The 23270-nt window shown below is 32.5% G+C and overlaps 2 protein-coding genes across 2 annotated transcripts in view; one reads left to right on the forward strand and one right to left on the reverse strand.

The window, feature by feature from the left end:
- Window positions 1-23270, reverse strand: part of LOC144845767 (uncharacterized) — an 88438-nt gene that overhangs the window by 28129 nt on the left and 37039 nt on the right. The window lies entirely within an intron of this gene.
- Window positions 308-22532, forward strand: LOC144844939 (receptor-type tyrosine-protein phosphatase T-like). The gene is made up of 37 exons (XM_078702052.1): window positions 308-419; window positions 774-902; window positions 1397-1534; window positions 4982-5308; window positions 5582-5938; window positions 6327-6566; window positions 6666-6797; window positions 7133-7270; window positions 7606-7743; window positions 8266-8412; window positions 8807-9112; window positions 9393-9460; window positions 9585-9810; window positions 10495-10794; window positions 11634-11921; window positions 12511-12813; window positions 13023-13310; window positions 13462-13682; window positions 13862-13934; window positions 14311-14392; window positions 15007-15071; window positions 15276-15421; window positions 15766-15853; window positions 16024-16097; window positions 16584-16620; window positions 16723-16820; window positions 17033-17155; window positions 17655-17818; window positions 18175-18310; window positions 18759-18908; window positions 19018-19117; window positions 19437-19510; window positions 19688-19825; window positions 20047-20169; window positions 20560-20717; window positions 20882-21017; window positions 21824-22532. The coding sequence occupies exons 1-37, from the start codon at window positions 350-352 to the stop codon at window positions 21896-21898; spliced, it is 5856 nt and encodes a 1951-aa protein (XP_078558178.1). The 5' UTR covers window positions 308-349; the 3' UTR covers window positions 21899-22532.

A 23270-nucleotide genomic window follows, 5' to 3' on the forward strand; every position in this document is an offset into this window, starting at 1 on the left:
AATGGTTTTGTTAACGATTGAAAAGGGAAAAGTGGGATTCTAAGCATTTTGCTGTTGACATATCATTGATTTCAAATAACTGAGTAAATACTACATGTTAATAACAACATGTAGTTTGAAGATAAGCGTATGAAATGTAGACTTACCGACGGCGCACCAGGAAAAATCTGTAACCTGAAATCACTCTAAATATTCTATAGACGTAGTACATGTAAATAAAAATTAAAATAGTAGTTATTGAAAATTGAAAATACTGTTTTAAATTTGTATGTGTTTAGGGTGTGGAAACAATGGGTGGGGTCGGACATGTACTACGGTTTGCTCTTCAAGTGGAACATGTTCAGGAATCATGTTCTGTCCTCCAGATCCTGTTGGATGCGAGTGTATTGCAGGTTTTCATGGTAGTGATTGTGATAATGGTGAGTTACAATAAATTATAAAGTAACTGACATATTAACTGTTTTGGGGTTTTTTGTGATGTCATAGTATTTATATTATGATATGTATTTACTTATTCTAGAACACCAATACAGAAGTACCAAAAATACAATACAAAATGATATTTACATACAAAATATATAACACGGTTAAAACTGTACGTTAGACATTAAGAATACAAACATATTTGATTTTATGTTACAGTACGTCAAAAATAGCCTCTTTTTTATACGAATTATGAACTGAATTTGAATTCATAGACATAGTACTATATTGACTATACTATTCATTTATAACTTTATGTGTATTTTTTAATTATTTCTAATTTAAATTAGCATGTGCAGGGACAAACTACGGTGCAGGCTGTAGTCAAGAATGTCACTGTAGTTCAAAGTGTGACAACGAAAGAGGATGTCAAAGTGGAGCTACATGTAACAATGGATTTCAAGGAGACAAGTGTCTTGGTAAATGTGATTTCTAATAATTGCCCTGCATTAAAAAATGTGCAACACCATAAAACAATGGTTCTTTCAATAAATATAAAATAATATTCTTGGGAATGAGCGGCTGTTATAGCCAGATAAAGAGAGGAGAGTGACCAATCAGTTCTTCCCGTTTTTTTTAAGTTAACACATTGAATTGAAAACAATAGCCTACTTGATGTTTTTTGTACTCCTTGTCGAGCACTTCCCAATATTAATTTATCTGAATATCTTTATATCATATAATGGCCTACATCGGAGGCGTAAGTAGTCGTGATACTATTGGTCAATGATATACAGTTTTTTTTAATAATACAATATAATAATAGATCGATATTAAAGTACGCCTGATTGATTTGATTTCTTTTGATATTTATGAAAAACAAATAAAGACACAAATAACAAAAACGCATTAGTATGGAACCAGTGATGCGCCCCTCCAAATCCACATTTTTTCTACACATATTATTTTTCAGACCACATGACATGTCCCGGTGGAAAATTTGGTGAATTTTGTCAGTATAGTTGTCATTGTGCGACGTCATCATCATGTGATAAAGATACAGGTTACTGCGATAGCGGAGACTGTGAAGATGGATGGGGTGGCAACGATTGTCAGATAGGTTGTTATTTGTTGATTTTTGTTATTTTATTAAATTATTTGTATCATTGCACTCATAAACATTCAATATTTGACGCCATTTCAGGGTATTTTCCTAATCATAAGTATAGTCAACTGTACGGTGGCTGATTTCAGCCAAAGAAAACAATTATTTTATAATAATACGGCGTTATAACGCCCTAATTAGGGCGTTATAACGCCGTATTAATGCGTTATAACGCCGTATTAGGGCGTTATAACGCCGTAATAGGGCGTTATAACGCCCTAATTTAGGGCGTTATAACGCCCTAAATATACAATCTGTTCACACGTACATGCGCATGCGTAGTACATCAACAAACCTCTCGGCGCATTCATAGATTTTAAAAAGTCACGTGGTACATTACTGGCCATCTTTGTGTCCAACTATGCCTATGGAGTCGAGTCATGTGCTTAAAAAATGTATAACATTCACAAGGTTTTAAATATCAAAACAATCAATTTGTTTAAAGGTTTTTGTTAAGATACTGCGAAGATGATTTTAAACAACAAAATGTAAAAACAATGCATTATACTATAGAGAATCGCTGTACAAAATAAACGCGTAGAGCGTGTATGGAGAGCACAGCCAGAGCTGTTAAATTAAATGGATTAAAGCTATTTTTTTTTGTTTAAAATCATCAAAATAATGTTATTATTGTTTTAACAAAAACCTTTAAACAAATTGATTCAATCCATTCAAAGTCGCAACTCTTTATGGCTCTGGGTTTGCTGATGTACTACGCATGCGCATGTACGTGTGAACGGATTGTATAATTAGGGCGTTATAACGCCCTAATACGGCGTTATAACGCCCTAATACGGCGTTATAACGCCCTAATTTTCTTTGGCGGAAATCAGCCACCGTACAACTGTTATCTATATATAAATTATGGTTAATTCTGACATAGGCGAGCACAATGCATCTCCGCCTTGGATACCTACCTTATCTATCTTAGATGTACCGCGAAACGTAGATTTGATAACATTAGTTTTCACACACTCGCGCTGTTGTTCAACTGGCTTCCGGGTCCGTCACTTCCGGCAACCCATTCAATATTAAATACAAAATATTTTAGTATTTTAATATTTTACGTATCGTGAACTGGGCCTACTACTGCAATTAATTTGTTTTAGATATTCAACTAATCAATTATATTGATTAAATGCATTACTTTACGTGAACTACAACTTGTTTTAGTAATTTAACTATTATTAGGGAGGTTTCGCAACCTTACGAAAACGATAACGAAAACGGATACGTCACACATTTGTGAAACTTTTGAGCTGATCCCCATTTCATATTCGTAAAGCGTATTCGTGTTGACGAATATCACCAGTCATATTCGTAATTACAAAACGAGTATAGTTTTTGATCTATTTTTCACATTTTGCATTTGAATCAGGAATGATTCATGATTATAATATAATTATAGATTTATTAAAAGTAATTTACTGAAGTAATTTACTAAAATGCCAGGTAAATTTGATAAATAACAGTTTTTAAAGTCCTCACTCGCTTTAATGTTACGCTAGGCCTAGGCAGCCAAGCAACACGTACCTGCGCTTCGCTCAAATTTACCGCAGTCACGTTTTGGACGGCGCCCTCAATATTTCGTTTCGGGAAACACCTTTACTGTTTATATTATCGATTATTTCTGTTGCTTGCTCTATTTATAATTATAAATGTTGTCTACTACGACCGATATATAAGTAGGCTACGAAAGTTGTTATTTGATTATTTTGTTCCAAAATTAACAAGATGCTGTTGTCATGATATATTGTGATACAAATTTTAAAGCACCGCTCACTGTCACCCAATTTGATAAACTATTTTGGTCTCTTGGTACGGTCACGTTAGAGACTGTTTCAGTGATTGATGACCCCTATTAACGGTTTCCTCCTGTGTGTAACGTTCAGATAATATATATAATAATTTAATATGTATATTATACATATACTGTTCTTTACAATACAATTATATTATTTGCATTAATACCAATTGTTGTAATACCAATTGTTGTAAAGGTCATTACAGGAGAATTAATGTACATTTTGTTTACAAATAATAAAATCTATTGAGTAACTTTTCCTCTTTGTGACGTTCCTATAACCACCGATTGCTGTCAAGTGTCCATATATCATTACTGACAGGGGACATAATCAATCATAATTGGCATACATTTCACATCTTACCAAACTTATTTTCAGTACAGGTTCAAATCTCACACACTAATTTTTATTTTTTAACTACTGTACCTTCACACGCGCGGTCCGTTCCTAAAATAAACAAAAACTAAACTAAAATGGCTGTAGCCACTAACGGCCAACTTAGTTGAAACCAGGTTGTTGCAAGGTGAACTCATCGTAAACCCGGAAATCACATTGACCGCGTAGAATTGAAATTGAGTTGTAAATCTACCGTTGAAATCATAAATTTTGTTTAAAAAACTCTTTATAATATCTTCCTAAGATAGAAATATGGAACAATATCGTAATAGTGAATCAGGTACATAACATCTGCAAAGCTGGGCTTCACGCTATTCGTAAAATTGGAAGCATTCGGAAGTACCTGGATTCAAGATCAACTGAGATTCTTGTTCACGGCTAGACTGTTGTAACTCATTACTTTATGGCTTACCAGCAAAGGATATCTCTAAAATTCAGCGAGTCCAGAACACAGCTGCCCGATTGGTCGTTCAAAGCCCCATAAGGCAACATATCACACCTGTGCTGAGACAGCTTCATTGGCTTCCGGTAACACAAAGAATTACCTTCAAGATCCTGCTATTTGTTTTCAAAGCTCTTCATAATTCTTCATCTAAGTTCATTTCTGAACTTATTCAACCTTATGTTCCTAAGCGGTCTCTGAGATCTAGATCTGAGTCTCTTCTTGCCCATATATTTCATCCTTCCACTAAGTTTTATGGAAATTGTTCATTTTCTTCGGCATCCGTTTCTCTATGGAATGCGTTGCCTATTGAAATCCGTCAGGCTACTTCCACCAGTGTCTTCAAATCTCTCCTCAAAACCCACCTTTTTAATTTGTAATTTTTCTAAATTTTCTGTCTTTGTAAAGCGCATTGAGGCTTTCAGCATAATGCGCTATATCAAGTACCAGTTATTATTATTATTATTATTAGTATTATTATTATTATAGTGAAAATAATGTTATCAAATTTAAATTTCTGAGATAGATCAGGTAGGTATCCAAGACAGAGATTTGTACCGAAGTTTTTCTATTGTGCTCGCCTATGTCAGAATTAACCATAATTTATATATAGATAACATGTATAGGCCTAGTTATACATTTTCAGCATAAATTATTGCAATATACGCGTTCATTTATAATGTTAAAAAAGGCAATACTTAATCAATATATACTGTAGTATTTATTTAAATATTATGTATAATATTTCAGCTTTACCAATCCTGTCATCTGCACCAACTATATCGAATATAATGGATAACTCAATAACAGTAAACTGGCCTGCTTGGGATTATAACAACGACTACGGAACCGGACCGATTCAGGAGTACGAAGTGCAGTACAGAAGTTCTATTAACTCAGATTTCATATCAGCAGGATCCGTGAATGGAAGCAATACTGCGCCAGAATATGTAATAAATAATCTCAGTAATGGAACTAATTATGAAATCAAAATAAAAGTAGTTAAAACGGCATCATCTACAGAGAACAATATATTTACTTACACTCCTACAGCAATAGCACGTACAACGGATGAGGGTAAGACGCATATACAACAATGGAAAGTGTTCAAAAGTGCTCTAACAGTTTTACAGAAATGTCCTAATACACATTTTCAAAATTAGGGTTTATGTGTTTATTTATTTAAAACTACTATTTAAAATTATTTCTTCTTTATTTTTAAATTTAAAAAAATGAAGGATGGAAAAAGCAATTGTTTTGAATACCAAACACTTGCAAATTAACAACAAAAAAATGTTCCAGTATAAGTAACCGTCAAATTATTGCTTAATTATTAATTTAATGTTTTAGGTGAAATCCTCGACCTTACAATCTGGTGTCCAACTCCATTTGTTGATGTTGATAGTACTACTATAGAATCAACATTTGGAGGTTATACTGGTGGTTCAGATAGAACTAATGATATAACACTTGGAAGAGAAAGCGACACAGGCACTGGGCTACAAGGAGAACCTTTAACGTGGGATAATAATGGTACTATGTTCCCTACAGGATCGACAGCAACAAGATCAGATGAGTCTGGACGTACTGCCCTCATCGTCAATATCGATGATGGTTCAGGCCCTCAAAAGGTTGGGGCATTTTTTGCAAATGCTACAAAAGACACCAGATCTCAGCATATACCTTTCATAATACTGCCTAAAACTGGTGAGATATAATTACAATTACAACGATTGTTAGGTTTGGCTGCTGCTTTTGTCAAGCTACTAACTAATGAGAGGGGTATGCCTTGCCATTATGGTCAGGTTGTAGACTTTGGCAAAGTAGAATTAGAAGAAACCTGCCCTGTTAAATCTGTATATCCACAGGGATTGGTTTATAAGCCAGTTCTATTTAATTATACATTTCTGCCCGGCCAACTCGTATCTTCTACTTATACATAGTAGGCCTAATGATGCTATAGTAAATTAATGGAATATCTATATTGATAATTTATTCAACATATTTTCTCGACCTTTATTAATACTATAGAACTGTCCGTAAAATTGTTGTTTTTAAAGCATAACGTTTATTTACATGCAAATATACTGTTTAGCTGACGTCACTCCACTCCAACGATCTATTACTGTTAGTATTGGTGATCACGTGACGTTAGAAGTCCATACCACAACAAATACGTCAGAATTAAAATGGAAATTAAACAGCGTTGACATACCACAAGGCAATGGTAAAGATACATTGACTATTAACAATATCAGAACAAGTGATGCTGGAATATATGAATGTTACAAAGAAAGAAACGGAAAACATGCAATCATGAGATTGATTGTCAGAGGTGAGTGCACTACTTATACTAGAGTACTTCTACTGCTACTACATAATTAATAATACGATATTAATTATTATATATTTATTTTACTACTACTGATCTAAGGTTGCCCTACAAGAAAATATGGACCAGTCTGTGATGTAAATTGTCGAGTCTGTTATAATGGAGGAATATGTGATCACGTGACTGGGTTATGCGTATGTCCAGCAGGATTTAAAGGCGTTGATTGTTCAGAAGGTACTATTTTTTAAATTTTATTAGGATGGGGTGAAGGGTTTTGTTAACGATTGAAAAGGGATTCTAAGCATTTTGCTATGGACATATTATTTTCATTGATTTCAAATAACCTATTTTATTAACTAATTTAAATATTTAAAAATATTTAAATTAGTTAATAGCAACATGTAATTTGAAGATAAGCGTATGGAATCTAGACTTACCGACGGCGCACCAAGAAAAATATGTAACCTGAAATCACTCTAAATATTCTATAGACGTGGTACATATAAATAAAAATTAAAATAGTAGTTATTGAAAATTGAAAATACTGTTTTAATTGTTTACGTTTTTAGGGTGTGGAAACAATGGGTGGGGTCGGACATGTACTACGGTTTGCTCTTCAAATGGATGTTCTGGATTCATGTTCTGTCCTCCAGATCCTGTTGGATGCGAGTGTATTGCAGGTTACCAGGGTAGTGATTGTGATGAACGTGAGTTACAATACATTATAAAGTAAATGACATATTAACTGTTTTTTGTGGGGTTTTTTTGTGATGTCATAGTATTTATATTATGATATTTATTTACTTATTCTAGAACTCCAATACAGGATCACCAAAAATGCCATATGAAATGTTATTTACATAAAAAATATATAACAAAGTTAAAACTGTACGTTAGACATTAAGAATATAAACATATTTGATTTATGTTAGAGTACGAATTAGTAGGCCTAACTGAATTTGAAATCATAGTAACCATCCACTATACTATTAATTTATAGTTTTATATAGTATTTTTTTTATGATTTTCTTATTTAAAATAGCATGTAGTTCTACAGGGACAAACTACGGTGCAGGTTGTAGTCAAGAATGTCATTGTAGTTCAGCTGACTGTGACAAGGAAATAGGCTGTCCAAGTGGAGCTACATGTATCAATGGATTTAACGGAGACAAGTGTCTTGGTAAATGTGATTTCTAATAATTGCATTTAAAAATGTAAAACACCATAAAACAATGGTTCTTTCAATAAATATAAATAATATTCTTAGGATTAAGGGGCTGTCATACGCAGATAAATAGAGGGTCGCATCAGTTCTCCCGGGTTTTTTTAAATGAACACATATAGCCTACTTGAGGTTTTCTGGCGCAGGACTTGGCGAGCACTCTTTCCCAATATCCTGGATTCGCCCGTATCTGCTTCATTTATCTGAATATCTTCACATTATATCATATAATAGCCTACATTGGAAGCAAATGTAAGTAATCGTGAGATCTTTGGTCAATGATATATATATATATATTTTAAATAATACAATAATAGATCGATATTGAATTACGCCTGATTGATTTGATTTATTTTGATGTTTATGAAAAACAAATAAAGACACAGACGACAAAAATGCATTAGTATGGAACCAGTGATGCAACCAACCCCCTCCCACCAAATCCACATTGTCATTTTTTCTACACATATTACTTTTCAGACCATGTGACATGTCCCAATGGACAATTTGGTGAATTTTGTCAGTATACTTGTCATTGTGCGACGTCATCATCATGTGATAACAATACGGGTTACTGCGATAGTGGAGACTGTGAAGATGGATGGGGTGGCAACGATTGTCAGATAGGTTGGTAGTTTATTTTAAATTAATTTCAGAATTTATTTCGCTTACATTCGAATTATCTAAGTACATGTCTAAGTTAATAGGCCAAATTATGACCGAAATAAATGCCTCGACTTTTCTTTATTTAATTTTAAATTATCATTGATAAATTTGTTTAATTTTGTATTTAAAAAATATAATATTTCATATTCTTAATTTGAACTTTTTCTAATTACATTACTAATTTTTTTTAAATAATTATTAATTATTAACACCAATAGGGTCTGTTTTTAGCATAAGGAGATTTGAATATCGCAAACTCGATGTTTCATTCTTTAAACGTGTTACAACCCATCCACATCAAGGAAATAGATTGTCTTGATTTTATACACGAGTATGTATGTTTTAACCTCCATAGCTTTACCACAGTTATTCAAGCAAGTTAACATTACTGACGTCACAGCCACTAATATGACTCTCGCTTATGGTTGGATCTTTGGTGAGGATTATGGAACTGGACCAGCTTCATCTTATAAAGTTGTATATAAAAGTGAGGAAGAATCAACATTTACAACAATCACAACAACTGATGACGTCTTTACAATTACTGGGTTACCGCCAAATCGAATAATTGAGGTGAAAGTTCGTGTTTGTAGGAATATCGGCGGACAAGATGTTTGTGGACCAGACAGTAAAGTTGAGACAGAAACAACTATATGTTCAAGTGAGAACACTCTGTTGGTTTATAAAAAAAACTCTGTATAGTAATAAGATATCAACATAGGAAAGTACCGATATCCATTGATATGTCATTGTATTACAATCCGTAGTAAAAATCCCTCTTTTTCCTTCTTACTTTCTTTCTTCGTTCATTGTATTACAGTAGTTAAAATTGTTTTAAGGAGATAAATAATGAGTAACTAGAATAATTATGTTGATTGTAGTGTCGTTATTTATGTAGTTCACACCCCAATAAAAGAAACGGGATTTTCTTCATCATTCAGGTCCATTTGTATCTCCACGTATTGCAGTTACGGCAGATAGTTCTTCTTCAATAACCATAACATGGAAGGTATGTGTTTTTCAAATTACTCTTAATACTTAATTTTAGACAATCATAAAATGTCTTAAATAACATGATAAAATTACAGTTCCAATCAAAGCTTTGTTATAATATTTTTTTTTTCAATTTGCAGGAAATAGATAACAATCCAGAGAAAATACAATGTAACAGTTTTCATTACGATGTGTGCTGTGAATCCGATTTAGAATCTAGAAATGTCACTATTAGTGATGTTACATCAGCTACAATTGATGGGTTAACAGCGTGCACGTGGTATAACTGTAAAGTACGAATAGAGAACAACGCTGGATTCAAAGGACCATGGAGTAATATTGAAACAGCTGAAACTCACACGAATGGTAAACTAATTTAAACAAATTTGGTCATTTGGTGTGTTTCCTCATTTCATACTATTTATTAATAACAGTAATACCAAATAGCTTTTGTTATTGCTCGGTAAAACTGTTGAATCATATGCAGTCTTGTGTCAACAAATCATGAGCCAGTTTACGTTTACGACAGCATTGACCTCAAGCCATTTGAATGTCCTGATAACTATCTATAGTATTCTTCCCTCTTTCTTTCTTTCTTTCTTTCTTTCTTTCTTTCTTTCTTTCTTTCTGTCTTTATTTCTTTCTTTCTTTCTTTCTTTCTTTCTTTCTTTCTTTCTTTCTTTTTTTCTTTCTTTCTTTCTTTCTTTCTTTCTTTCTCTTTCTTTCTTTTCCTTCTTTCTTTCTTTCTTTCTTTTGTCTTTCTTTCTTCCTTTCTTCCCTCTTCCTTTCTTTCTTTCTTTCTTTCTTTCTTTCTTTCTTTATGTGTGGCATTGTGTAAACAATTATATATACTACCTAGACATTATTATAATATATGGTGGGTGTATCCTTGTTTGGTTGATTTCTATCCTTAGTTATTTTTTAAATGATTTACTAAACGGGAAGGTTTTGTAAAAAAAAAAGTTTATTGTTTGCGACGATCATGAATAATGCGGAACAAAAATTATTCTGATGGATTTGTTCGTACATTTATTTTTATGTATTTCTTAGCTCCGTCCACAGTTGGTTGGATTACTGATACTTCAGGGTCAGACTATATTTCTTTATCTTGGAATGAAGTGGAAAATGGAAACTGTTCTGTTATGTATCACATAACTTATCAGTTAATAGAATTTGATATGTGTGATAACACTAGTAATGAAGTCATCAATGAAGGTCCAGTTCAAACTTTGTCATATAACTTATCAAATCTGAGTGCGTATTCCCAATATCTAATTCAAGTTACTGCGGTGTCTAATGATGTAGCTGGAGCAGCATCTAATGAACATACAGTGCAAACCGAAGAGAGTGGTAGGCAAAAAGATATTAGTTTATTAAATAAATCATTTTGTTTGACAAATCCAGTAAAGAAATTACTCACATTCTTTAGCTTTCGCCATCTTGGCTGATGGCTTGATCACAAGTGATCCGGTCCACTGCTACTTCCTGAAAATCTGTTGTTATTATTTCTAGGTGACGTCATACTTTGTGTAGCAATGATGTGAATACGTGATCGAGAAATACAGCCCCTTCGTCGCGGTTGATTGCGTTAGCCCCCCTCTTTCTGATTTGGATTGCCTCTCTGATTCTACGCTTGAATTAGGTTAAGTCTCTGTCAAGAATTTTGGCCCCCTCCCAATCGATGATGTGGTTTTCTTGAGCTGCATGGTCTGTGATGGCGGATTTTTTTTTTCACATCATTGCTACTAAAAAGTATGACGTCACCTAGAAACAATAACAACAGATTTCCAGAAAGTAGCAGTGGACCGGATCACTTGTGATCAAGCCATCAGCCAAGATGGCGAAAGCTAAAGAATGTGAGTAATTTCTTTACTGGATTTGTCAAACAAAATGATTTATTTATTATCTACAATCCTACAAAATGCACTTATTCACGGATATTAGTTTATTATTTAGTAGGTCTATATTTATTTCCAATATCTACAATCCTGAAATGATTGGTGAAGAATTTATATACAACATGGATGAGATACAATAGGCCTACTTATTTAGATCTCTGTTGTAATTTGTAATCTTTGTTCTTATTAATCTCAGAAAATAATGTCAGTGTTCATTACACTGTGAGCACTGGTAATTCGTAGTGTGATTTAATTCTAAAATAATGTTTACAAAATCCGATCTTGCTTTAGTTCCGGCTGGTGCTCCAACATCTTTAGAAATATCGTCAACTGATTTTGATTATGTGTCATTGTCATGGGATCTGCCAGAATGTGGTCAGAGGAAAGGTGATATAAGCTATGACTACAAGTTGTACTATAACGGATCAGAGGCTGTAGAAACAGGAACATCTTTCACAGAAACGCAAACAATGATTAGAGATCTTGTTCAATGTACATCTTATACTTTCGATATAAGTGCACGGACGTCTAAAGGAATCGGACCATCTTCAGTTATTATCGTCACAACTAACCATACGGGTATTTCTAGTCATTACATCTTCATGCATGCTTTAAATTGTGTTACACAAAGTTTATGATGGCGTTAGTTAGTAACGATTCTATGTTTATGAACGATGATTATCTTCTGTACATTACTTAATTCGAGTCATAGTTTGCTGTTAAGCCAATTCTCAAAAGGTATCATGCAGTATCATCAATCATCATGTAGGCATATACGCTGTACAGCGTCCCATATGAGATGGAAGTTGAAGAACACACGATACTGCATGCTGTTTATTGTCGGTAGATATGTTACCGGTCGAATATCAACCTTTAATCGTGATAGAAAAAATGCAAAACACTTTCATATCTGTAAATGTAATGTAAACACTATGAACTTCTCTTTCAATGAATTGATCATATTCTATTACTGCATTGATTTGTTGGGAGTGGCCAAGACACTGAAACGTCATTCATATCCGACTATGATATCGGCAAGAATGACGATAATCACGTATTGTTCTGGTGGTGTTTTTTCCATTCTTAAACCAGTGTAAACAATAGTTAATTATGAGCCTGTTTTTAGTGGTATAGAGAATGAAACTGATTTTTTCAATTTTTGATTCAGTTCCAGATCCCGTAGAAGACTACTCGGTGACGTCGACAGATGAGGATATAACTGTTATTTGGGACCGTGTTGAAAATGGAAATTGCTCTGTTGTATATGACGTAGTGTACCGACTCACAAATCGTGATCAATGTCAAGACTTGGATGAATCTGACTTCATAGACGCCTCAAACTTTACCAATAATACATTTTGTAGTTTACATTATTTGGAGCCTCATTCTACGTATGAGATAGCGATTATACCTTCAACTGCAGAATATACGGGTAACTCTACTGTGATCAATGAAATCACAGCATCAATAGGTACGCCAAAACCAATGTTCAAATCATTTTATTTTCAGGTTATTTAAAGATGCTTTTTCTAAAGCATTAACTCGTTTAAATATTTCACAAACATATTCAAATATTGTCTAAAACATAAAATTTAATTGATTCAATTAGTAATTTGTTTAATTTATGCTCAACGTAATATCCTTTGATACATTGTATTTGTTTTTTTTCCTTATCAAAAGCTCCTGATAAAGCGCCTGAGATAATGACAATGTCTGATCAAGAGCCAAATTCTTTGACTATATCGTGGTTGGAGATTCCGTGTGGTAGTCGCAATGGTGACATGGTATACAAATATTCATTGAAAGATAACAATAATGTTATTATACAAGAAGCAAGTACAAAGTCTAACAGAGTGAAATTAGATGAAAATATAAAGCCATGTAATGAATATACTTTTGAAGTTTATGGAAAGAATCAAGATCTAGAAGGACCAAAAACATTTGAAGATATTCAAAGTGGCACTGAACGTAAGTGAATAGTCGATCATGTTGTAATTATCTTCTATGTTAATATACTGTAAAACACAATTATGTTATACAAATATATTATTTGTTTTAAAAATAGTATCTTTTGATAATGGTATAAAACCTATTACACACCATACTATTACTTTTCTAGCTCCGGGAGATCCTGAAATTATCAAAGTAACTCCCGGAAAGGATACAGTTGAAGTTGAATGGGAAGCTCCAACCAGTAATGATTGTCCAGTACATAATTATACAGTGACACTGACGTCATCAGGAGGTGGTAAAATTAGCAAAACCGTTAGTGGATCAGTAACGAGTACGAAGTTTACAAGTGATGATGGTATCAAGCCAAACACAGAGTATACCGTTGAGGTCAGTTATTATTACCAATGATAAAAAGGATAATTGGGGTAATACTATAAATCTAAAACCTTAACAGTTGTCTCGATTTCCCACATTTTCACCAATTTACATTAATTCATATTTGTATACCTTTTAAAGACATTAAAAAGTGATACTACTGATTTCCTCTTTTGGTTTGTGTTATGTAGGTAGTAGCGAGTAATTCTGCTGGTTCTGGCAATCATCCCCCAGAAAAAGACAAGATTAAAACCGATCCTAGAGGTACAATTTAATGTTTATATTCAAATGTTTTCATACTTTGCATGCAATATACATCAATAGAAGCTCACACAGAACCAAATACTTAAACTTAAAATTATGTTTAAACAAATGTGAACATTAAAGTTATGTTACTTGTATTAATGTTTTCATTTTTTATTGTTCATCATGTTTTGTTTTGTTTGGGTTTTTTTTGTATAACGCACGGAAATGGAATTAAAGGCGTTTATAAATGAGCTTATAAAAGGTTGTCTTGAACTGGACAATTACCAATGTTTATAGGCCTACCTTTACAGAATATTTAGTGACATGTTTACTGTAATGTAGTCAATAGAATGTTGTTAACGTAATTTATCAATGTGTATATCATTTATTTCAGCTGGATTGATAGCTGGACTCACTATTCCATTTGGGATTCTACTCGTTGTGTTGATTGTTTTTCTTGTGGTACTAAAGAAACGGTAAGAATCATCTAAATAATACGCGTTTCTAGGCTACATATCAGAACACTTGACACACAGTTTAGTCATATGAAACATCAGCAAACTTATTACAATAAACATCTTAGATATTTTTCAGGAACTTTACAGTAGTCCTTTTTTTCTAAATATATATTCAATTAATCAATAAAACATCTATTAGTAATAATATATTTTTTTTAACATAATAATAACAATAATATAAGTATAGAGATTATTTAAAATGTAGCCAATAATTATAAAATATAATAACAATAACTATTATAAATAAATTATATTAAACAAGTAAAGTAATAAACGCATTACATTATATTTCTACATTTGTTATATTTTAACTAGATTCAGATGAAAAGTAATACTTCGTCTTTAATATTTTGACCTCTCTCTCATTTTATATATTTTTTTTATATATTTTATATGTTACGATATATTTTTTATATTTTTGTCTTTTTGATATTTATTTGTATTTTTATAAGATCTTGTATTTTTGTATTCATGACTTTTTATATATTTTTAATTAATTGTTTGAGAGCTTGTTAACGAAACAAATTTCCTTTTGGACTAATAAATTTCTGTATTCTGTATTCTGTATTTAGGCGATCTAAAAACAATGATCAAGGAGTTGGTGTGATAGAAAATCCGAACCCCAGCCACCCTATGGGTAAGTTAAATTAAGTTAAACAAACAAGTTAACATTTTGACAACGATTTTCACCAAATAGAAATTTCGTTTTGAATATTGTCTTTATTGTTTAGAAAGAAAATTATTACAGGCCAATTGAATTCCAATCAATATTCTGTAGTAAATTATCAGTAAAAGTTTTGTTGATAATTCATTATTACTTTAGTTGATTGATTTATATTAGATATCATTAAAAGTGAACCTGGACATGTTTCGCCAAGACCTACTCCAAAATCAACTTCTTACCAATCTGTACGTCTGCGCGACATTCAGAATTACGTCCGGAAAAGACAAAGCCATGAAACAGAAACTTTTAAAAAAGAGTTTAGTGTGAGTTTATATATACTTTTTAATTTACAAACAAAAATACCATAAAAGGTAATAACAATCACGATCAAGTTTGTTTTCTAACTCATAGACCCTATTTATCATTATTGGCTAAGAATACTGAGATTTAACCCGTTCTGCCAATTGAACGCACTTAACAACATTATGGTACATTGGTCATATTATGTTTGGCGATTTCCTAGCGTTTATACGCTGATGGCTAGGATTGGATTCGTGCCCCATTTAGCAGCAGCTACTGCACCAGCAAAAACATTCAGAATTAATTTCACTGTGCATTAAACTATCAACATAAACTAATCCACAAATGCATTGTATTTGTTACTTAGGACATTGGATGCAGCATGTTATATCCTTGTATCGAGGCTAAGAAATCCCTTAACAGGATTAAGAATAGATATGCCAACATTTTAACATGTAAGTCCAGGTGATGTTACTACTATGTCAATATATTTATTTATAAAAAAAATATATATAAATCAGAAGATTCATAGTATTTATTTATACAGTTATGGTTGTTGCTATAAGTAGTATATAGTAAAAAATGTGTTTTTAAAATTTATAATTATGTTAACATTATTTTCTAGATGACCACTCACGTGTGGTTCTTAAGGAAACCGATGACGATCAATCTGATTATATTAACGCTTCATATATCAAGGTACGATTTAAAAAACTGCACAATATCAACGTACAATAATATACAATTTACAAATGATAAGGACACACAAATGTAGAACTTATTAATATATTCCAAGCCTTTACCACCTCAAAATATATATACATAGGCCTAAGGAAAATGTAAGAAAACAAACCGCCATCTGACAAATGTAATTTTCTGGTCTTCCATTTTGTAGCAATTCAATTCAATCTTTATTTCGTGAGTACCAACAAAAAATACATTAACAGAAGAAATGAAACTCATAAAACCTTAAAGTAGGTTGCAATTACTTTGGTAAATCTGAGAAGATCTCTTCTTGTTATCTTGTCAAATAGCACGTTTCCGAATGATTTTCTTGATTAAAAACGGTCTGTACGCGAAGAAGGTGCTTTTATACTACATAATATTGATTTATTTCATATGCATACTGTTAAATGTATCATCATTAATAATCAAAGTTTATGTGATTTCATTTTTATCTTAAAGTTCAATGGTAACTCTAAAGCGTACATTGCATCTCAAGGTATTTATTTATAATATTTTTCACCTGTTATACTACTAGGAATGTTTGTAAGATGTTTAGTACTACAATGGTCATAAAACTATTACTGTATATTATGTCTAGGTCCAAATGAAGCAAGTTTAAACGATATTTGGAGAATGGTTTGGAAAGAAAACAGCAGTGTTATTATTATGGTTACAAATCTAGTTGAAAAAAAGAAGGTGAGCAATTGAATATTATGCTTGAACTTTAAATCACATTAGAATCGTCCGCATTATGCTAGGAATTATAAACGTATACATTTGTTATCGAATCTATTTTTTTTAATCGGGCGGGAACATTATCATTTCCATGGTACAGTTTGAAGACCATATACCATTTAAGAATATCCAACGGCGAATATATTTTAATAAACCAACGATTATATTTATAGATTAAATGTAAACAATATTGGCCAGACTTAGGTCAAGCAGTTATCTATGGACGTCTGAATGTTGAAAATGTTGACGAAAAGGTCACTCCATATTTCACAATTAGAACATTTGAATTAAAAATGGTAAGTTAATCAAACAAAATAAAAAGTCAAATCTAGATTTATAGTTTTTCCACAGTTTTATGATCTGACCTAGACTGCTGTAGTGCTTAATTGTATAATAGCGTAAATAAAGTACAATAGATTAGTTCAGCGTTCCTCAACCTTTTTTGACTGCGACCCCATAATCCTATTTTGGGAATTCTCACGACCCAACATTGCGTATTTGAGCTTACAGCCCACAATTCTTTTTCGCGACCCATTGGTTGCGGGACGGCGAATTAGTTATTTCATGTTAAATTTTTCGACCAGAATTTTAGACCTATACCTTACATTTGTACATTTAAAAATACCCTATTACTATTGAAATTCGTGAAGTAGTAGATGAAGAGGATTTATACTAGGAACTCCACTGAATAATTTAATAATACGAATGAAGTTACCTTTGTATTATTTTATTTTATGATAATTTAGTTTTGCTTATTTGTGAGTAACATTTTAAGGGGAATTGTTTTCGATATAGGGTGGCGATCTAGAAACACGTTCTGTGCTTCAATACCATTTTACCGCATGGCCTGACATGGATGTTCCTGCATCCCCAGCACCATTACTTGAGTTTGTATACCAAATTAAAGAGGTTAAGAGGTCTCTTCCAACCGACACTGGCCCAGCAATTGTTCATTGCAGGTAAACAATTTGTTTTATATTTTCAACGTATTCTGTTTAGCCTACACCAAAGATTCTGTAAATGCATACAATTGGATAATGTATGATTTACTTACTATGTAGTAAATAATACTATTTAAGATACGTTTAGCTCATTAGAAAATAAATCGACGAATCAAAGTGGAAACATTACCAACGATTTTAAATAGTAGAAAGAGATAAGTACGGCATGAAAGATGATTCATTAGCTTTTTAAATAAGTTTTATTTTGTTTCTAAATGAATAATATGATACGTTTCATGCTTTTTTGCAATAAAAAATCTACTTATATTTTATTTGTTTATATAAGAAGTATAATATGTATTTGTCATTTTAAGTGCTGGAGTTGGACGGACTGGTACAGTAATAACCATTGATGCTATGTTGGACATGGCTGAAGAAAAAGATAAAATCGATGTATACAACTTTGTGAAAGAAATGAGAGAAAACAGATTTAATATGGTACAAACAAAGGTAATAATTTAACGCATTCCGTATTAGTAAAATTGCCAAATTTCACGGGAGCACACATTTTAAACAAATTAGGTATTACTCATGGTTAAATAGATAACTAGATTTGACAGATTTTAAGTTTGAATTGTAAGCAACTTGGAACGATCTAACAGATAATTTTAAATAAATAAGAATTTTATATTGGCCTATCTTATCTATATATACCGCACTGTAGTTAAAAGCAGTATCATTGCAGTATGTGAAAGTAAAGTAAGGCTTAATGTTACTTTAATTACACTTCATGTCAACCTTATTTAGCCATGGAAGCCCGAACCGACACAGGTTATACTTCCCGGAGTCGCACCCAAGCATTACAATCATGAAATAATAAGACGAAGAGGAAACCTACAATAATATTAATACAATAATTGCAACACATAAACAAATTTAAATTGTATTTATTTTTCAGGAGCAATATATGTTTATATATGAGACTCTTCTGGAAAGTCTGTTTTGTGAGCCGACTCATATAACAACAGAAGCATTTACAGCGTCGTTTAGAAAGTTAAAAGAAACCAACAGTCGACACGGAACAAAACTTATACACGAACAGTACAATGTAAGTGAAGCACACTTTCTAAATGTCATTTTAGATAAACGTGAAAGTACATTTAACCATATTCTTTGAGAAATGTCCTCAATTTACGTTTTTCTATTGGTTTATACAGGTTCTGATGGCGCTATTGCCACTTCCGTCGTTTGATAAAACAAGAGCAGGAAAAGATCCGGCAAACGTCGACAAAAATAGATATCCAAATATAATACCAAGTAAGGCTTCAAATGTATCGTGAATAGTATCATTAGTATCATCTCCATAAAAATCAACGCATTGTTGTGTCCAAAGATAAGCTAATAATGGTTACGATAATGCCAGATTATGATTTAAGTATGACAACTGGGGTAATGGTAACAATTAATAATGGTTGGCAATATGTGGATTGATGATCGTAGTAGGCTTAATGACAGATGAACTGTGATCGTGATAATGATGGTGTAGTGTTGACTGGTGGTGATAGAGATGATAGGCCTAGTTAGGGAACGTCCGTGATATACATTATACTGACCTGTTAATTTGGTTACATTTCAGTCGACAGAGCAAGACCATTCCTAATGACTAAAGATGGAGATCGAAACAATTATATCAACGCATCTTTTTGTAAGGTAAGTATAGTGTCCATGATGTCTTCTTCTACTAAACTGCTGAACTACAATACACCACTCGTAGTGTATATTGTCTCATATACATACCTTTTATATCTAATATATTCTTAAATTGCTATCCTTAATATCTAAAGAAATGTTTTAAAGTAGGCCTAATATTTAATTATTTTTATGTAGGGCTATGGACAACGAGAAGATAAGTACGTTGTGACTCAAGCACCGATGCCAAACACGGTGTCGGACTTTTGGAGATTGATCTATGATTATAGTTTGTATATCATTGTGATGTTGAATGAAGAAGATGCCAATGATAAGGTAACATATCTTATTAATATCTCCTCAACAAATTAGAAACGTCTACCCAACCAATGTGTGTATACTACTGTAGGTCGTTGTATTACGAGGATGGACCACCCTAGTCAGTGATAAATGCTTCACCAAAACTGTTTATGTTATTTTATAAGATCCGTGTATTGTAATCCACTCCCGTTGTTTGTATGCTTGTCGGTCACTAACTTAATCATTTAATTTTGTAGTCTATTGGTACATACATTCCACTTGAACTTAATGTTCAAACAAAAATGGGTCCATTTCTTGTTGAACTTGCTGCAATTGAAGATTACGGTTGTGCTATCAAACGAACATTGCAGTTATCAAAAGTAAGTAGGCATAATTCTTTTATATTTATCTATGAATATTGTATAGCTCCTGTATCAAGAGGACTGCAACCAAGGAGATACAGTGACTAATTTACTATTAAAAAAACGATTCCTACATTTTCAGTTTATGATATGGGATGTTTCATGAAGGCATGTCATTCCACAATTTGTTTTAGTCAAACTAATATAATTGCTTACTAGTTGGAATCTAGCAGACGTAATTGCATACTAGTTGGAGTCTAGCGGACGTAAATTGCATACTGGTTGGAGTCTACCAAACAATTGCGAAACTATTAGTGTGAAAACTCATCCGTGTTGGTGAATATTAAGTAGAAATTAACATTTTTATTGTGTTGTGATCATTAAAAATATATTTCTTTTTTTTTCAAGGAGAATGAAAATCCCCGTGAAATACATCATTTTCAATATCGTGATTGGCCAAATGGTTCGGCGAAGCCTGCTTCGGCGGATTCTTTCTTTCAACTACGATCGGAAGTCGATAAATCTAAACGAGCGACTCAACAGGACATTGTTGCAGTACACTGTCTGTATGTATAACATAACATTTGATTATACATTAACAGTTTGTTTCCAGATTTTAATTATAACGAGTATTAAGTACATTAAATTACCTTGACGATTTAAAAATATCTTAACTGTTTTCCTATCGCGAAAAGTACAATAGCTTATTGTTCTTTGCATTTACCCACAGAGATGGCAGGAGTCGATGTGGATACTTCTGCGCAGTAGACTCGATCATTCAGATGATTAATGAAGAAGCCATCGTTGACGTCTTTCAAAATGTCAAACGGATTAAAAGTACTTGTCCGTCTTTGATAAAGACTAAGGTAAATAAAAAGAATTGAACTTTTAAATCAAACCAACAAGCACCATAATAATTTAGTGGTTCAAAGAGAAGTATTTGAACTGGTAAAATATGATGATGAGATACGACATTGATTGAATGAATGACTATAGTAGTAATTTATACCGGCACCTCTTTTGCCATGCCCTTAAACTATAGACCGGCTAAACTGCGCATGTCTGTTTCCTCTATCTTCATCGGATCCACACGCGCGACAGACTAAACTATCTTTGGCCTAGCCTGCGATGGTTAACTTGTGTGCATGGAGCTAACTTGGAGGGTTTAGTAATTTTAGCGGTTAGTTAAAATATGATGAAAAAAATAAAGTATGCTTTGAGAATATTTTGAAGCGACGAATTACCAAATGCATGCCTTTTTGTTGATGTTTGCTTATTCGCAGCGAAACTGTTCCACTATTTAGCTAGGCCTACTTCAAACAATTGGTTCGCTTCGGCCTAGCCTACTGACAGCCGAATTACGTGTTATATAAAACAAATATTTACTGGGCTTTTATCGGAGCACGGTAACAATATTTAGCCCTCGTGGTCTAGAGATCTAACTATATTATCCCTCGACTTCGCCTCGAGATATAGTATAGTCTCCAGTCACATTGGGCTATATTTTTTACCATGCCCCTCAGCCCAGCCAGTAAATATAATACTACTGTATTAGAGCAGTGGTAATAATGATACTGATACCTTTGTTTTGAGAGTTGTTATGACATCAATTTATTTAGTTTTATTAAATTTATGAACTGTATAACTGTGACATCTGTTTTTTAATTCACAGGAACAATACACATTATGCTACGAGACGGCACAGTGTTATCTGGATTCATTCGACATCTACGGAAATTTTAAATAAAATATAGAAATTGTATAGATATAATATGTTTTATAAAAAAGAGAGTGTATTATTATAATTTTTATCGATTTTACTGTTTTACTATATTTTACTACGTTTATATTTGATGAAAGATAGTGTTTTGTGATAAGTTGCTATTTTTGTATTTGTTTACTTTCTCGTATCAATTATTTCTTTTATGGTAAATGCACTGAAAACGGTGAAATGAAACCTTTTTTACAAAAGTTTAAGATGTATCTGGATTATAATGGTAAACAAATAATTTATAAATTTGCCATAAGTCACAAAATACAAAAAAGATGAAATGTTTTGTTTCATATATTATTTTAGTAAATGTCGTATCAAATAGATAGCGTCAATCCATGTCAAGAAAAAAACCGTAGTTTAAAGTTTCATCAATACCTACAGTAAAACATTCAAACTAAAAACTGGATTAAATCCTAGTTGGGAGCAAACATTTAATTTAAAGTAATAGTTCATTGTTCTTCAGACAATTTAGAGGTCTACTCTACTTATGTATAGCCTATGTTTTGGGGTGGGGTTTGCAAACCTGTGTATAGTGAGAGTTAGGAAAGTAATTACGCATCATATAATATTATGTATGTTTGTTTTTGCAAAACATGATCAGTTAATCCATGACCATTTTGTGATAAATTAATTCCACTAGCATTGCTTATTTAAAAGAAAGTGTATAGAAACTGCAATGCCAATTATCGTTGAAATAAATGGCATCATATTATTGAGTAAAATCTGGTTGCACTTAACGTGTCGTTTCTAAATAAAGTTAGACAAAAGGTAAGACTCTAAATAATTTAATTGCTTGGTGGTTGGTTTTATTCATAAATATTAGTAAAATTCAAACAAAACTACAACAGTGTAGGTCTTTGGCGCAGTTGGACACTGTGTTGGTTCAAATCTGACACTGCTCGCAAGACACTTACGTTTGCCTCTCTCCACCCAGGTGTATAAATGGGTAGTTTGTTAGGTCAAGACACAACTTTGCGCTGATTACTAGCTGCATATATATGTTTGATACAAAAATCCACAACCAGCGGTTACATTTGAAAAGAAAACTACTCGTACTACCTGTACATTAAATCAAATTATGTTTTGAAATTACAAGATCAAAAATTATAACTCTTGCCTTTTGTACAAAAATAAAGTTTTTTCGGACAAGTCGAAAAAATGCTTCAGATCGCCGGCATTTGAAAATTGTCTCTTATCTTTTAACATAGGACATCTGCATATTTACAAATGTTCTATAGCATTTTATTTATTTGTTACTTATTTTCTAACGCTGGTGTTCCTAAAATTGAGGGCGCTAAACAAACATTTACGAGATCGAAACAGGTTGTGCAAAACACGGAAAAAA

The sequence above is a fragment of the Antedon bifida genome, chromosome 6, assembly GCF_963402885.1.
Source record: "Antedon bifida chromosome 6, ecAntBifi1.1, whole genome shotgun sequence".
In the NCBI taxonomy this organism is placed as follows: domain Eukaryota; kingdom Metazoa; phylum Echinodermata; class Crinoidea; order Comatulida; family Antedonidae; genus Antedon; species Antedon bifida.

Coding starts and splice junctions, on each gene's coding strand:
- LOC144844939 (XM_078702052.1), top strand. CDS start 350: ATGTTCTGTCCTCCAGATCCTGTTGGATGCGAGTGTATTGCAGGTTTT. Junction 17,819..18,174: donor CCAGCAATTGTTCATTGCAG/GTAAACAATTTG, acceptor TGTCATTTTAAG/TGCTGGAGTTGGACGGACTG. Junction 19,826..20,046: donor AAGAAGATGCCAATGATAAG/GTAACATATCTT, acceptor TTAATTTTGTAG/TCTATTGGTACATACATTCC.